Source organism: Anomalospiza imberbis, chromosome 5 (genome assembly GCF_031753505.1).
Source record: "Anomalospiza imberbis isolate Cuckoo-Finch-1a 21T00152 chromosome 5, ASM3175350v1, whole genome shotgun sequence".
Classification (NCBI taxonomy): domain Eukaryota; kingdom Metazoa; phylum Chordata; class Aves; order Passeriformes; family Viduidae; genus Anomalospiza; species Anomalospiza imberbis.
Window position 1 is genome coordinate 11850848 of NC_089685.1, and position 17865 is coordinate 11868712.

At 38.6% G+C, this 17865-nt stretch overlaps 1 protein-coding gene across 2 annotated transcripts in view; it reads right to left on the reverse strand.

Annotated features, from left to right (window-relative positions):
- Positions 1-2845: 2845 nt before the first annotated feature.
- Positions 2846-17865, reverse strand: part of RSBN1L (round spermatid basic protein 1 like) — a 40738-nt gene continuing 25718 nt past the window's right edge. For both annotated transcript variants that reach the window (XM_068189610.1, XM_068189609.1), the window contains 5 exons: positions 9766-9903; positions 9422-9564; positions 8865-9032; positions 4036-4144; positions 2846-3951 (listed from right to left, as the gene is read on the reverse strand). In XM_068189610.1, the coding sequence (XP_068045711.1) occupies positions 3298-3951; positions 4036-4144; positions 8865-9032; positions 9422-9564; positions 9766-9903 (1212 nt within the window). In that variant the 3' untranslated portion in view covers positions 2846-3297. The remainder of the gene's footprint in view (positions 3952-4035; positions 4145-8864; positions 9033-9421; positions 9565-9765; positions 9904-17865) is intronic.

A 17865-nucleotide genomic window follows, 5' to 3' on the forward strand; every position in this document is an offset into this window, starting at 1 on the left:
CAGTCTGCACAAGAACAAGGGCCAAGAGAGACAACTAAAACACTGGAGATTTCAGCCAAAATAACAAAGATTTATATATCACCAAAATCCAGAGAAGGGGGAAAAGCAATAAGCAAGGACTAATTTTAGTACAGCAGAACACATGAAAGATTTATTGCTGAAGCAAAAGTCTGAAAATGAAGTTGTATGCAGCAGGAATAAAGGCTATAGCATAGGACTGAAGCAATGCCTTTGTCAGATTAATGATCAGTTTGGGAAGTGAAATTCTCAGAAAAAGTACTCCCCTCTCAAAGGACAACCTCACTAAAATGAACATACCATAGGGAGAGGACACTCCTTTTAAATCTTTTCTTTAAAAAGCAAGTAAAAAGTAAACAGTAATGCAGCCAGTCAGCTCAGACTGGAGACATCTGTAAATGCAAAGGGAGGTCTGGTAGCCATTGAAAATCTCAATATGGTTCAAATTCTGTCTGCAAGGAATTCTGCCTAAAGTGAGGACCTAGTCTGTCTCAAAAAAACAAAAGAATACATAAAAATTGCAAAAAAAAAAGCTGCCACTTTAAAAAATCTCTTAAAATTCTGAAAGTGGTAAGGAAAAAATGGATTGAATATGTGGGCACTTCAGAAGCAAATCTCAGGACTAAGATACCTGAGCAAAAGTTCAAGACCATATCAGCCAAGAGCACTGAGCAGGTCTCCAAAAGGAAACAAAGTTCTACTCATAAGTGTAAAGTTGTATTTGCTCATCATTTTCAAAGATTTATTATTTCTGTCTGGACAGAGCTTATGCTGCAGAAAGTTGGCAGCTGTCCTGGGGGATGTATGTCCACACCTCACTAAAATCTGACAGGTTACCAAAAATTACTTGAACCTGAACAAATGGTTGGCATATGCATGACCAGCACACTGGTAAGACTGTTATTCTGAGTCAACTAAATAGTTTTGGGAGTTTGTGTGGTTTTGGTTTTAAAAAGCAGTATCTGGCAAAGCTGGTCTGGCTAAAGCTGGAGCCCTCATCTCTCCCACCTGCTGAGCTGCGTGCTTGGTGCAAGCTACAACCTGCAGCTCTGCTCTGTTGCTGTTCTCCCATGGGCAGCACAGAGAACAGGAATGGCCAAGTAACTGTATATGGATGTTCATAAAGCCAGAGGTTACAGGTGGAAGCATTACTTCCAGAAAATCCAGAAAACAATAAGGGGAGCTGAGACCACATCCCTGCTATAAGGAAGGCTCAAATTCTTACATGAACAAATTAATTTTTTCAGATCAGAATCTGCTAGAGCAATAACTTACCACATCACACATAAATCATTTGCTCAAAGCAAAGGGGAAAGAAAGATCCCTGAGGCTGGAAAACTGGTAGTAATCTCTTAGCCAGCATTAAAGAAAACAGTAGTAAGACTTAAGGACATATTAGCCACATCCAAGAGACTCACATTTCTATTGCTTCTCTAATACATATTTATGGCTATGTAGGAGTAATGTTTAGCAATTCAAATATTGATTTAATTAATAATTTCCTGACAGACTTTTTTTGGATTAAACCAATCAGGGCACTTATCTAATAAATATCTGATTTTAGTGCCACCTGTGAGTATGCAGTAACATTTTAAATTTTAACAACCTATAAGGAAAAAAGCATTTACAACAGAAGGACCTCGGGTAGTTGAACTGGATATCACCGGAAAAATCACATTTTTCTATTGCTACAAATGAAGCTGAAGTGACCGCTAATTGCATCAAAGTTTATAAACTGGGTACTTAAGGATGTACAACTTTCAAAAATGTTATACAGAAAATTCCTAACAAAAATCAGAGATACAGAGGGCTTTGGAAATAATAGGCCTTGGATCTGAAATTTTACATATTTAGCTGAAGGACAGTCTGTAGGGCAGTTCACTGCTGTGTGCAGCTATCCAAGAGAGACGTATCATTCAGCTGTGTTTGAACTACACACGAGTACAATACACAGAGAATAAACTGGTTAAATGGCGGAGTTACCAGATCAGATGCTGGCCAGCCTTGAAATTCTCCTCCCTCAGAACACAACCTAAAAGAATCCAAGTGTTCCATAGATGGGGAAAGAGAACAGTTAACTTGGGTACTGCTATTATTTTCTTAATGAAACACCTCTCGCTTCCAAACTGTGACTCATGAGGAACCTTCATACTACACATACTGGCAACACAGCCTCTTTATTGCCTGGCACTATCAGCACAGGGAGCAATTAAAACCCAGGTATGTCTCTCTGAATTACAGGACACTGCCTTTTTAGCCTTTTTTTTTTTGAGGCCTTTTTTAGCTTGGTAAGTAACGACTTAAATATTCTTTTAATTGCAGTCAGATAACAGATTTGAGGGAGTGGTTGCTTTTTTGGCTTGTTTTGTGGGTTTGTTGGTTTTTTGGTTTTTTTTATGTGAAGTGGAACTCTCTGAACTGTGCCCTGAGCTGGGCCAAGAGGCAAAGCCCAGGAGAGAGTTTGCTCCCTTGCAACAGATCATCTGGAGAGATGCAAGCAGGTACTGGTAGCACTCCTGAAGCCCACTGTTTGTGCAACTGGCCCCCAAACAGACAGTTTGTCTCCGTGTTCCACATGAGTATTTGACAGCAGGAGTTTGGGGAGTGCCTGGAAAGCACCCGTACGGAATTGTGTGAAGGGAGGACTGATTCTGCCTTCTGACTAATCTGCATTTACAAAGATGCCTCAGCTCTACCTCAGTTTGCTACAGCTCCTCACCCTCAAGGTGGAAGGGCATCCTATGCATTAGTGGCAGGTAGAAACATAACCACTAAGAGAGGCAGTTGAACTGAATTATTTTTTGCAGACCCAAAAATAAAACCAATCTGTTATTATGAACCTTTATTAAGCGGCTCACATTTCAGTATAAATCACACTAAAAAGATTCTTAAAAAAGATATTTACACTACAGTGCTGACACATTTAAAATGAAAAAATTGGTATAAATAAGCTCTATGGAAAAGCCTGGAATTGTCAAAAAGAATTCTGGCTCATCTTACAAAAAATATATATGTTAAATGTCAGCTCTACTCTAAAACCTACAACTCAAAATTATTTAAAGACTTCTTTATGTTAAACCTGCAGTGTTTACAGTGCATCTGGCCCTAAGTGCTTTGATACTTCACAGTTATGGACAGGCACTGAGGAATGTTACAAAGCTACATAACTATTTTCTGTAACAGATGCGAAGACAAGTCACAAACTTGCCTCACAATTTATGATCTTTACATTATTACATCATTATCTTTAAAAAGGAATTTAAAACCATATATACAAATTTAGCACAAAAAATCATCCTCTCTTTGTCCATGCAATTTTGGATTTGATGAGCTAGGTTGTCTTGTATCATCTGGATGTACGTGACCTCCAGAGCACAACTTGCCTTGTAAGTCCTTGTTGCCGGTTTCAAATTTAGAATCCATTTCCAACTTTAGTGATGTCAACTCAGCGTGACCCAGCCTAGCCTGAACATTCTGTCCCCCGACGTCATTAGGTGTCACCGTCTTTTCAGCAACATCGACATTCATGGGTTCTTCTTTTACTCGGAGAGATGCAAGAGGTTCATGTTTTATTGGCAAAAATTCCTGCTGCAGGTACTTGGTCTGCAGAGCATCTGGAAATTTGGTGTCTTCGGAGGTATCTTTGCTCACAGTACAAATTCTGTCAGTCTGAAGTCCAACAACCGAAGACTTGGAGTCTGCAGAGGTCCCTGCTTCAACAGTATTTGTGTTTTGAGAGAGTTCTTCCTCTGAATGATAGAGCTTGAGCCGGATGTGCCAAGCCAAACTACACACAGCTGAAACTGTTTTGAACTGGTGCACAACATTCCTCGGGATGAAATAAATGTCATTATCGAATAACTGGATTCTGGCATACCGAATGCCTTCCCTTCGCAGCTGATTAAGTTTCGCATCATCAACCCACTGGACACACTGTAGGGAAAAGGTGGGGAAAGGTGAAAACTCTGACTTAGTACTCAGAGGACACTGACCATCAGTTGTTCTTAGTGTGCTTACCTGTGAGAGTGGAGGTTCATGCAAATCTAGCTGCATTCGCTGAACTACCTCCAAGAAGTCCTCAGCATGAAAACAAATTACATCTTTGGTTATACGAGGCTGCTCAGACCTACACAAGAGGAAGAAGTGCACAGTCAGAGGCTGAAACTACCATGCTGCAGAAAATAACAAAAGGTCTGCAAGCAAGGATAAAGCAATTTTTTTAACTTAAAAAACACAACAACTCTACCATAACCAGCAATAAGAAAAGAAGTTGATCAGAACAGTTAATTCTAAAACACAACCTCATTAAACTGGTTAAATAAATTAACTACAATTTCTTTATAAGTGGAAGTATTGGCAGCAATAAAAGGCCAACAAAACACACTATTTTTCATTTCTATTTTTAACTGGTCTCTTGGCTGCCTAGATGCTGTAGCTGTCTCAGATACACTTGGCTTACTCTGTCAGCACTCCAACACGGTGCACCCATCAGGTACCTGAGCACGTAACAGTCTGGGAGCACTATGGCAATCACTGCTCAGCACCTCAGCCTCAAACACCTTGCTCAGAGTTAGGAGTAAAAGCTGAACCTACTTTAAGCTGCCACAATGCCAGTAATCAGCCAATACTGGCATCCTTCACAAAACATCCCTTTAAAAATACATCCCTATTTATGCTCACTAGAGAGAGCTACACAGGATTAGGCTTTGTCTCCAAATTGTTAGGAGAAACATCTCTAGTTCCAAAGCATCTCTCCCAGAGAAATACATACCATTAATACAGCTCCTCTGGAGATATAATCTAGAATCAGTTCACAAAAGGCAAAATCATCTACAATCCTTATAACTTCCTGATCTAAAGGCCAAACTCTGTTCCTCACTGAAAACATGTAAACAACAAAAAAAAAAAAAGCTCCACATACTTGCTTTTGAGGGATGCTTGCATTTTAGAAGGATTTTTTTTATTTAAATATGATTATATGAAGATTTCATTTATAAAGGATAAAGCTCACCTTGGAGTAGTTTTGCAAGGACAGTTTCTCAGCCAGAAAGAAGCTGATTAGAGATTTCTGTCCTTCCCCCTCTGGAGTCCCCCAGCTGACGGGAATGCAGCACCTCCTCAGCCTGCAGTGGGCACAGGCTGCGCGTCCAGGCGCTGCCCACGGGGACCAGGCAGTGGAACCAGGGACCAGAATCCGCTGCTGCCCTCCTGCCTGTCCCACCTGCAGGGCCAGGCTGGCGCCTGCCACCCTCCAGGACATCCCTCACCCCACTTCCACCCCTCCAAAACAGGGAACAAGTAGATGTAGGGGCCTGGGGAGCAGCTGATGCAGCAGAGCTGAAACATTTCAGAATCTAATAGATGTTCAAGAGCCCTTTTTTAAAAGCAAGATGAGCACCTATTTTTATATAAAGATATATATGTGTCCTGTTATTACTGTTCTAGGAAGCAGGCAATGATGTACAAGCCTGTTCATTCAGGCTTTTTAAACATAAGAGACATGCTTATTTTATTTAGGTCATGGCCTCAATAAAGCAGAAAATAACCAGTCTGAGGCTATTTTCAGGAGAGAAAAAAAATCCCAGATCAACTACTGAAAGTATGCTAGGGAGAATTTTTATATTTTACTTATTAAAGATTACAACGTGTCTCTGTATTTTGATCTATATACTCCTGATTTAAACACAGAAAGCAAAAAGCTTCAGGAACACTTCTAACCAGTGGTGTTAAAAACATTAGCTACATTCATCTACCTTTTCTAATGCAGGTATTTATTTTTAAAATATGAATTTGCCTTTGGAGTCCCCAGTATCTGTAAATGAAGTTAAGACTTAAAATCAGTTGAAAGAATATTTTGCACATTTAGAGAACTTCAGTCCAAATCAATATGTCCTCCCAACAGTGTCTATTCTGGTTTATGCATTGTCATTCCTAGTCTCAGTCCATATATATCTGTCCAAGAGGATGATGGATCACCAGCTCTGTGCTGCAATTCTGTCACAGAACACAACATTCCTTTTGCAAACAACTGAGAAAAAATACCATCAGATAATTTTAAACCCTTCATTTGCAGATTTTATCTTCAACACAACTTTGAGATAATATTTTGCAAAACCTTCAGTTTAGGTATCAGGTATCTACCCCCAAGCAAAACTATAGCACACAAGTTCAGTTAATGTCCAAAGAGACATTAAGTGAAAACAAAACATAAGATAACTTCAGAAAAACCCATTTAAGCCTCTACTAGAGAATTGCTAGAACTGGTTTTGGCAGTATTTTTTCCCCTTAACCTCATTCTTCAAAAGGATTGGATTCCTTTTGCTATGACTTTTCAAAACAGATTCAAAACTAGAGGTTTCACCATTAATATTTCTGGCCTAATGCTTAAAGACTGGCAATACAGAAGAAATTCCTATGATCATACAGAGAAGCACAATTTTGGTCTCTAGAACACAAACTTGAATGCTGCTTGCTGAAGCACAGGTTTCATTTTGCCAACAACCATGCTACCAAGAGCCTTTTGCTGTCCCTGTAAAAACCCACCCAGATTTCCCACATAAAAATCTTATCAAATTCCCTAATTTAAAATTTCACTGCCACTTCATAAGCTCTAAAGCTCACTTGGTATCATTTATGAAAATGGCATTAAGTAATCAGCATGATCACACCTGCATTTATCAGATTTTCAAAATTTATTCATTTCAATCATTTATGATTTATTCATTTTCAATCCTTAAAATGTTTGCTAGCAATCATCAGAGTTCTTCTGTAAATTCTAAATACTCAAAGCAATGAAAAGAAGATCACAAAACAGTAATTTTATAAAATACCTCAAATCAAGATCCTGTCACACTTAGGAAAGGATAAATGTTTTTTTCTTCTTCAAAATACCATGTTTAGTTTCCATGTCTGTCCTCTAGCACCATAACCTGCTTTTTGCTTTTCAACAGTTCTGTTCCTGTCTCTTCTGAAAGACAGCATTTATCCCACCTAGCATTAACATTCATCCCTATCAACTAGGAAATAAATCCTACTTTCTTTAAATCTACAGCAACTTATAAAGCTTTTTTTGCCCACTCAATCCATTTTTATGGATTTAGTTCAGGCAGCCCAGGAATTTTTTATTTTCTCCTCACAGAAAGCATTTTTACATACAATATCTCATCACTAGAACGTGTGCATTTTTACTGCTATAGTGCCTTAATCACCCCAGAATGTCTCCAGCTTTTCAGATTTGTTCAACTACTCAAACAGATTAAAAAAACCAAAACTGAACAAAAATAAAAACTAGATTTTTTAAAACTTTCATTCATGTTGTTGCCTTTAAAATAAATCCACCCACAGATTGCAAATTATGGCAAAACTAATACCTGAAATAATTTTAATGTGCTATATTAATCCATGATGCTTCATTATCATAAGCCCTATTAGTTGTCTTCATGTAAATACAAGTGGATTTCAAAATTACACAAAAGTGGAAAGGGAAAGCAGGAATTATAATTTAGGCCAAATCAAGACTGAAATAGCTAACTTTTATTGTGGTGCTTATGTTGTATATTTTATTCCTCTCCATATATCAGTTACAATTTTTTATTCTGAATTAAAAGATACATTCAGTCTTTACACTGAAATGAAATGCTGATACTTCTTTTTTATTCCCCAAACTGAAGGACTTGCAAGTATGCTATAAAGCTACTGGATAAGAATGGGAAGTTCCCAGACACTTAAACTACTATCAATTCAACTTCTTGATCTCCACAAACATCCAAGTTTGGGGAGTGGGGTTTTGTTTGGTTTCTTTCCTTCCCTTGCAAGTCCCTCTCTCAAATGTGCAAAGTGTAATTTAAAATACTCAGATCTACACAGTTATCTCAGCTCTTGCCCTGCACTGCTCAATCTTAATTCACCACAGCACAGTCAGAGCAAGCAGGAAGTTGAAGGCTCCCACTGTCATCAACCTGAAGAGTAAGGAAACTGAAAACCTCAGAGCCCAAGAAACAAACACATTATCATCTGAACAACCCAGTTCTTCCCCACTGACAATTATTCTACTTTCTATGTCAATGAACTCATGCACTGTAACACAAATTCACATCATTTTATCCAAAGGGAATTCACTCTTCTAATTTCTAGACAGACACAAAGAGAAGAGGTATTTATAGTGTTTACATATGCAAAGGTAACCTCCAAAACTAAGGCCATTCTTCACAGCCTGAAGATGTTGAAAAATGCCTCTTCGATCTGGACCAGGAAGCCCACATGGTTATGGGCTTTTTATTTAATTAACATGTAAGCAAGCTTCAAATGACGCACATTTCATTTCCTGAATCTCACACAGGAATTCTAAAGACAGACATCAAAAATATCACCCAACTTCCAACAGGATTCTTCCTAGGTGAGCTTCCATAAATAAATCAAGGTTATAACAGCCATGACTTGGGAAGCAGAAGCCTAAGAATTCTGCTCCTCTCCAGACACCACAAAGAACTGCCAGAAGGTCTCTCTCTCCATGTGCACCTCTGCCACAGTTACAGCTTAATCTCTATGCACCACTTAAAGCAAAATGAAGTATGAGGTATTTTTACATCTAACAAGACCTCAGTAACAGCAACTCAATCATAGCAATTGAACTGTCACTGCAAGGTACCTTTCTGGTTTCAACCACACAGCACAGCCACATGCAATCTAAACAGGGCAGACAAACATCTAATGCTCAGCCAGCACCCACGAAGTCTTCACTGAAATCTTTAATCCTAGATTAACCTATTCTGCACTCCCTTCCAATTATAAATGGCAATTCAGGCAAACATTTTTCAGACATCTAGGTGAAGCCAATCAACACCTACCACTCCCCACAGTGCACAGCCTTCAACACTCCCACAGCAGCTGTGGTCTGTCGTTCAAAACCTTGTCCTATGTGATCCGCATGGGCTCGGGTCCGGTCTTCAAACAGCATTTCACGGGGTTCACTGGTTCGAGGTAGGTACTGCAAGTTTTTTATTTCATTGGTAGTTCTACATAAGAGAAACAATTACCGTGATAAAGAAATTTCTCTGAATTATCTGATTTCCATCATAACCAATAGGACTACTCATCTACACAAAAGAAAACCCCCTTTTTTCCCCTTATTTTAAATGGATTTTATTGTAATTCAGTTTATGTTCATTTTCTCTGTTCATGTCACTGGGAAATATTGAAGTAAGTCCTTTTTACAGCTTTCTGTGAAGTGCTTAAACACATTGATATGATCCCTCTGAGTATTCTTTTCTCAAGCGTAAATCCCAGTTCTCCCAGCAATTTATGTTAACATATAATATCAAAGAGAAAAAGGTTTGGGATAAAATGAATTTGCAAAGAAAAAACTACTAACCAGACATTTACCAAGTAAAATAATTCAACTTACCTCTTCCTTTTGAAAGGTGACTTTGGCATGTCAGCCACAGGGATCATCTGTTCTCCTGGACGTACCCACATAATGGGACCATCATCACTGTCTTTACGACTCTCTAATTTTAAACTAGAAAGTGTTCCCCATGGCAGTGTACACTAATGGGAAATACAAGCCACAGTTTTCAAGTGAGTTACTTTAAAAAACCAGTTAAAAGCAGCCTTTATCTCTCACGAAGAAAGCATCTATTAGAACACTCAATTATCTAAACAAGTATCACATACTCTCTCTTTATTATTATAACAGCACTACAGAGCATGTTGTCCCCCTTCTCCCAGCCCATTCCCTTCTGTTCTTACTTTTAAGAAGGGTGATTCTTCCAACATATCAAGGAATTCAGGGAAGTAATCCCCCACTTCCTCATCAACTGCTCCAACCAGGCTGATCTGTCTCATTGGGCCAGCTCTATACGTACCATGAGAGTATGTTCTTTTTACCTACAAGTAGAATATGACAACAGAAATTATACCGAGTCCTCTACTGTGCAACATCTACATTCAATGAGCACCTGTAATCTCTATGCTTATGCTTTCTGAGATACAAAGACTTTTTTTAGTCCTTCAGTCTCCAGTGTATTTAGAAGTCAATTACTACAAACTCAAAGACAGAAGATCTTAAACATCCACAACAATTTGTATTTTATTTTAACCCTTGAAGATAAACTGGAGTAACATTTATTGCCTTAGAAGAAGATAACATTCCAAACCAGTAACTCTAAAAAGAAATCAACACACGTTATGCTCAGTAACTAGTCAATAAGGATTCTTACCTGGATTACTCAAGTCTAGCTGAATTTCTACCTTTTTTCTTGCAACAGGCAGAACTCTGAGTTACAAGTAATTTAACTCTAAACATTTCCTCTGCTACTCATCCTTTCCAGTACCGCCTCTTTGCGAGCACATTAACTGGAGCAAATTACAACAATGAACACAAGGCTCCAAGAGTTGGTACAAAAAGCAAGACAACGATCAGCACTCCATTTTTGTGGTGCTGTGCTAGCACATCTTGTGCTCCCTTCAGACTTTAACAGCTGTAGCATTCACCTCTCATGAGAAATCTTCTACTGTGAAATTTTAACAGAAACACATAGTTTTAAATCTTTTTTCAACAATCTGATCTGTTGTGTTAGATCACCAAAATACTCAGGCATGAGATTGATGAGGATCATGTCCACTTTAAGCTTCTGATTTCCTGATTAACAGGCTAAAAGACACTGGCATTATGAGATGAAATACAAAGAGATCAGAACAGAGGAAAGGGTAGATGGATTACTGCACACAAAAGTAAGGCTCCTGTATATGGCACCTCTAGACATTCTGCATCCAAAGCAAGAAAAGTAAAAAAAGTGCAAGGAAAACAGTTAATGAAATACTGCTTAGCTATGGTCCTCACCCAAACAGACCATCAACATTCCTAGTAGTTATGACAGCACAGAGGAGAATTAACAGCAGTTCCTGAACATAAAACATGGAACAACACTGTGCCCTTCTGAGAAACTCAACTAATGTAACCAGATCTTTCCAGAAATGCAGAACCAAACACTGTTCTGATCATCCCAGTCATCTCTCATTCCTCCCAGCAAACAGATTTATGGCTAAAAGCAGGATTTTACAAAATGTCTTAGCTAATGCTACAGCAAGCCATCACAGACACACTGAATACAACAGTTCAGTTATATTCCCCCATTCCTCAAATCCTTAGTCATACATTCCTGCAGGATTTTTTTTTTGCAGAGGCAGCTGGTGATTTTGTGATAAAATACCACAAAACATTCATTTCTGCTGAATTTGCATCAGCTCAGTCCTCAGCTACATCTGCACTGGCACAAAGCATCAGGATCTTGTACAACTACAGTAATGAGCAAGGAAGAACCCTAAAACCACTTTTTGAAGCTACAGACACCCACAAATCTGTGACACTTTATTAAAAAGCCTAACATGCAGAAGGATGTTTCTTCAGCTGACATAAGTAGCTTAGTAGTCTACCACTCCAGTCCAAGATATTGGGATGCTGTTTCCATCTACTTCCCTGATTAAAGGGAACTTCCCTGATTTCTCTGCCTTTTTCCATGCTTCTTTGTGCTACCTGCTACCACTCTCCCAAGTAATAAGTGATAAGACAAGAGAAAATGGCCTGAAGTTGTGTCAAGAGAGGTTCAGATTAGATATTAAAAACATTTCTTCACCAAAAACATTCTCAAGCACTGGAATAAGCTCCCCAGGGAAATGCTGAGTCACCATCCCCAGAGGCATTTGAAAGATGCATAGATGTGGAATTTAAGGACATGGCTTGGTGATGGATTTGGCAAGACTGGGTGAAGAGTTGGACTCTTAAAAAGGTATTAAAGGTCTTTTTCTGCCTAAACCAATTTATGATTCATATAAAAGATGATAAACTGGTTGTGAAACTACTCCAAGTGAAAACTCTAAAAATTCTCCTAAAAATACTAAGTTAAAGCTTGGAAAAGCTGTGATGCTTCCAGCTGGATCAACCCAGCCATTTGGCTTATATACCACTCGGTGTTGGTAATGAAACCTAAAGTCAGCAAAGTATTTAGCTGCAGCATAATGCTTACATTAAGAAGGATCAAATAAGAAATTTTTCGTTTGTTCCCCAAAACAAGAACATGCCACTGAAAGCTAAAACTGAAAAAAGAACACAACATTTTCAAGCATTGTTTGTCCATCCCCTTTCACCCCCAGCTCTCCCGATCAACCACCCTCCCCTTGATCACAAGGCAGTACGATTGCATCTCAAGATCCAGCTTAGGTGAAGAAATACCAACATGAATGCTTAAATAATGTCAAAGCTACAAAGGATGAGTGGTTTATTCTGGTACCATATTCAGAATCACATAATTGCAAATACAGAATGAAATGTTTGAGTGATAATGAACTCTGTAGTGGCTTAACCCCAGCCAGCAGATACTGATCTTCCACCCCCACCTCCCACAGTTGTGAGACACAGGAGAAAACAGGAAAAGCAAGGAAATGTATGGGTCCAGATAAACACAGTTTATTCAGCAAAGACAAAACTGAAGAAGAAAAATCACCAAGTAGTGATTTCCACCACTCACCAACTCCCACAAGCAGACTGATGCCCAGACCGGTGCTCAGCAATAGGCACCTTACAGCCAACCCATCAGTTCCCTCAGGTTATTTTTCTGAGCCTGATGTTCTACAGCACAGAATATCCTCACAGTCAATTGGGGCCAGCTGTCCCAGCCATGTCCCCTCCCAGCTTCTTGCCCACCCCAGCCTACTCACCAGGAGGGTCCTGGAAGCCTTGACACTCTGCCAGTGATGCTCAGCAACAGCCAAAACACCAGTGTGTTACCAACAGTTTTAGTCACAGACCCAAAACACTGTCCACAAAGAAAATAAACCCATCCAGACCCAGTATAAGCAGAAATCAATCCATGTTGATCAAAGGGGAAGATTTGCTCTCTCTTTTCCCTTCTTTCCTGACAGCATTAGGTGCTCTGAAGATGGACAGGGAGCAAGCCTAGGGAACTGATCTGAATTTAGAGCAGGAATTACCTAAAAATGTCTCTATTTTAGAAAACAATAAAGAATAAATAAAGGCATAGGCCAGAAAGAACAAGAGAGAGTTTGAAAGATGAAGCAGCTGTGGGCAAGTGAAAAGCAACTCTTCCATGAACTGGGTTGTAGCATCCTAAGCTCTAGTCTTAGAGAAGAGGTTAATGCTTGAACTACGTTACCTTAGATTAGGCTAAAGACTTAGACAAGCGTGTATAAAAAGGTGAGGTCATTCTTAGTGAGGAGCTAATTTTCACTCACTCCCAATTTAGACTGCTGCTAAGTAATAGTGTGAAAACACCAAATCCTCCCACTGATGTTTAACTGATGACAAACAAAATTAACCCTAATAAAGACAACAACCAAATAAATACAGCCTGTGGCATATTACATAACAGCAACATTTTCCCTTTCTTTTACTGTCAGTATCCATTGTCTGGTTTGTTCACAGGGAGATTAGATTTAGATTGCTCTATGTATTTCTAAACTCACAAAAATAATATTGATGTACTAAAACCAGTACTTATCAAATTCTATATTAAATTATGGACTGACCACTAATAGAATACTACATATATTTTATATATATATATATATACACACCATATATATATAGATACACCTTCTATAAAACAATGTTCCCAGATGCAATTTCACAGTGTGACTAGGTTTTTAGAATTTTACAGACTTGTTCAAAAGTGGAACAACTTAAATCTGTAATAAAAGGAGAAATCAAGGACATGCTGCTCTTCTAGCACGTGGTCAGGAATGAACACACATAAATCACCAAATGCATGCAGTATAATACCATGGACAGGTAAAAGAGATAGAAATATAAAATAATAAATATGACATTCTAACTTCTTTCTTCTCGTGGAGCTTACATTTGAAGTATGTCACCTAAAAACACAGAAAAGGAGACTGTGTCATTCTCTTGCATCACAGTAATGGAAAATTGTGCCAGTAAAACCACTACTGAATCCACAATTAGTAAAACTTGAGAATTATCTGCTTCTGTGCCTCGCAGAGCCTCAACTGATTTTTTAATGCAATAGCAAATGTTTTGACAGAAATGTCTTGGTGTCTGACAAGAATCTGAAGACTAAATGCAAAAATACATACATACATATATACACACATAAATACCAAAAATATATTTGAGCATTATCATCCTACAAATGGAAATATTTTAGACACCACATGATTTTGTATTTGAATAAGTCACAAAGTGGAGGGAACAATCCAGAGAAATCATGCATTTCAAGAGAGGAAATGTAAACTGGGGCACATAACAACTGAATTCCTATTTTTAATATAGTAGGGTGTGGGTTGTTGTGGGGTTTAGGTGGAGGAGGGTTTTTTCTTATTTGAAACTTTATCATTTTCCTGCTAGAATTTTAAGGTTTAAATTTATTTCAATGTTTCACCTTTAAAACCAAAAAAGTCTGGAAAAAAAGTCTTCAGAGAAAATAACGAATAACAAACAAAATTATCCATCAACTGAACTCAATTTCAAGAAACCCATGAAATCCCACCAAAGACCAACAAAAAAACCCAAAAACTTTACACAACCTAATAATATGCAAGGACCTTGAGGGTTTTGCTACACAAGTGCACAAGCAATGCACTTACACACTAGTATCTCAGAACAGAAAACATCTAATTTCAGAGTCAGTGTCAATCTCAAACAGTGCAGCCATGAAGAGGCCATTACCATTCCTGCTAACTTGGCACATTTCAATAAAGTGCCAAGCAGCTTTCTGTTCCTTGCCAGCTTCATTCAAATCCTTAAATGCTTCCTTATACTTCCAGTTTCAAATGGGAGCAAACACTGAACAAATATTCATCAAAATTGCTCTGATTTTACAAATACTCCTTAATCTGTTTGGCTGCTTTTTACTATTAAACCACATGTACTTCATACTCCTTCCTTCACCTTTTTTCCCTTTTTTAGGTCAGGTTTTTGGTATCACAATGGGATGTCTTAACAGTTCTGGCATTACTCAATTGTGATTAAAAACCTAACTTCTACAAATAGTTTTTCCCACTTGGAACTTCCTGGAAATGCAATCTCAAGATTTTTACTGCATTATTAGTTTCATCAGCACCTTCTTACCACTGTAGTTAATTTATCACCTGGCATGTTTCATCTTGCATATGAAATCCTCAAATAATAACACAGATAATTTTTAAAAGCAAAATTACTTCACTTTTATTCTGAATTTCAGTGACACAAAAACTGAAGCAGGTGACAAAAACTTTTTAAAAATAAAAAATCGAAGATAGAATCAATTGGATACCTTCATAGAAAATGATGTGGCAAAAGCAACATAGCTACTATTGCTCTTGTAGCTCAGGCACATCCACGACAGGGTCAGTCTCAGATCTGTCCAAACTGCCGGTACAAACCTCCAGGGTTCTATTTAGGTTTGGGTTTTGTCAATACAAAATGTGTGACTAAAAGAGTAACACAAGAATGTCATCTAATATTTATTGGATGTAACTATCAGGAAGAAATCTAGAAAAGTTTTCTAAGTGGAAAACAAATGAGCATGTGTTGCAGATCTCCAGTGTCATTCTCTGTTCAATGGAATTCAGTAAATGAAAACTTCTTGTGCTTCAAGACAATATGTTGACATCATCAATCAAAAAGTCTCTTACATACAGTCCTACAGATCAGTTTTTTAAAAAATCAAAAATTTTTTTTAGATTTTTTAGATAAAGAATATTTTAAAAGATTTTTTAAGAAGAATTTTAAAAGAATCAATCTTCTTTAGGTTTAAAAATAGGGAGAGAATGGGGCAATATATTTTTTTAAAGAGATAAAATTTAATTTTTCATCATCCAGAAGGAAAAAAAAAAGATTAGGTTTTATTTTGGAGGACTTGTAACAGCAGGAAGTTGTTGTTAAAATATCTTACACCTTTTTACTAACTAACCAAACATTTGATCACCTTAAAAGCAAGAAGCAAATTCTATTGAAAACAAAGTTCTACTGAAACTACTGAAACACAACTGAAAAGACATAGTTCCAATATAAAAGAATTATTTCTAGAACACGGGAGAATAACACAACATATCGAAATAGGTACTGCACAAATCTTTAATGATAAGAAAATGAAGCACTAACCAGTTATTTGAGATTTTCTTTAAAAATATTTTCAGCAATTCCCCTCAAATACTAAAGGAACTAATGATTTCAAGGAGGATTTCACAAATTAGAAAGTAACTAAACAGCAAAAACCTCTCTGCGAAAGAAACGTTAAAGAGCTAAACAAGGAGAACAGCAAGGAGAAGATAATATTAAAAGAGGCTAAAAGAGAAGGAGAATGACAAGCTCTGTGTGCAGAACCTGAAAAAGTGAGGACAACCTCTCACATCAAGTCACACCACAAACACGAACTATCATTACTCTCAGAGGTCTTCCTCTAAAATATTTATTCCTTAATACTTGACTACTCAGTGTCCATCACAGCTAACATGGCAACATGAATTTATTCCAAACTGGAAACAAAAATCAACAAAAATTGTTTCTCTGAAGATGCAATTGCCTGTTGTTATGGAATGGGGCTGATTGTGTGGACCTATAGTCATCCTTGAGCTACCTCTTACTCATTTAAACAATGTAATTTGCCAACTCACTAATAAAACCAATCCCTCAAGAGTAGTTAAGTAATTCTTCTGGATTAATGGACCAAACTGAACTCACCAGTTCCAAGAAGCAACACATCTTGGCACTAGAACACGCAACTGGGAGGAAAGAAGGAATGAGGACATTTTCTTTCAGCAGAAAATCTTCTTTAGATTGGCTCTGGCCCTTTCTCTAATTGCACACTGTACAGTTAGAGTGACCTTTCCTAAAGTGAACAGGCTGAATGATGTGCACCCTCTCATACCTACAGCACAAAGGCAGTAAGGTAAAACAAGACAAAGCTTTAATAAATCAACGAGAACTCTGAGCTGTGTGGTGCAGTTGACACAAGGGAAGGAAGAGATGCCACCCAGAGGCTGGAAAGATCGCCTTGTGACCCTCATGAAGTGCAAGGCCCTGCGTGTAGGTTGGGACAATCCCAAGCACCAATACAGCACGGAAAATCAACCGAGAGCAGCCCTGGGCTGAAAGACTGGGAGGTGCTGCTGGATGAGAGGCTGAACATGACCCAACAATGTGCACTTGCAGCCCAGAAAGTCAAACATGTCCTGGGCTGCCACCCCAGCAGTGTGGGCAGGAGGGCAAGGGAGGGCATTCTGCCCCTCTGCTCTGCTGAGACCCCACCTGCAGTGCTGCAGCCAGCTCTGGGGTCCCAGCACAGGAAGAGCATCAACCTGTTGGAGCAAGTCCAGAGGAAGGCCATGAAGATGAGAGGGCTGAAGCACCTCTCCTACAAAGACAGGCTCTTCACAGACAGATTGGAATTGTTCAGCCTGGGGAAGAGGCTCCAGGGAGACTTAGAGAAACCTTCCAATACCTAAAGAGAACTGGAGAGGGACAGTGTACAAGGGCATGTAGTGACAGAACAAGGTGGAATGGCTTCAAATCGGAAGAGGGCAAGTTTAGCTATTACAAAGAATTTCTTTGCTGTGAGGGTGGTGAGGCACTGCAGGTTGCCCAGCAAAGCTGTAGATGGCCCATCCGTGGAAGTGTTCAAGGCCAGGCTGGATGGAGCACTGAGCAACCTGGACTAATGCAAGGTGTTGGGTGTCTGCTCATGGCAGGTGGCTGGAACTAGATGGTCCTTGGGGTCCCTTCCAAAACAAACCACCCCATGATTCTAACTCAAAACCACAAAACAAGTTCTTCAAATCTGGAAGACAGTAACACACCATCTTAAAGAAACAGGTGTCAACAGAAGACAGAGG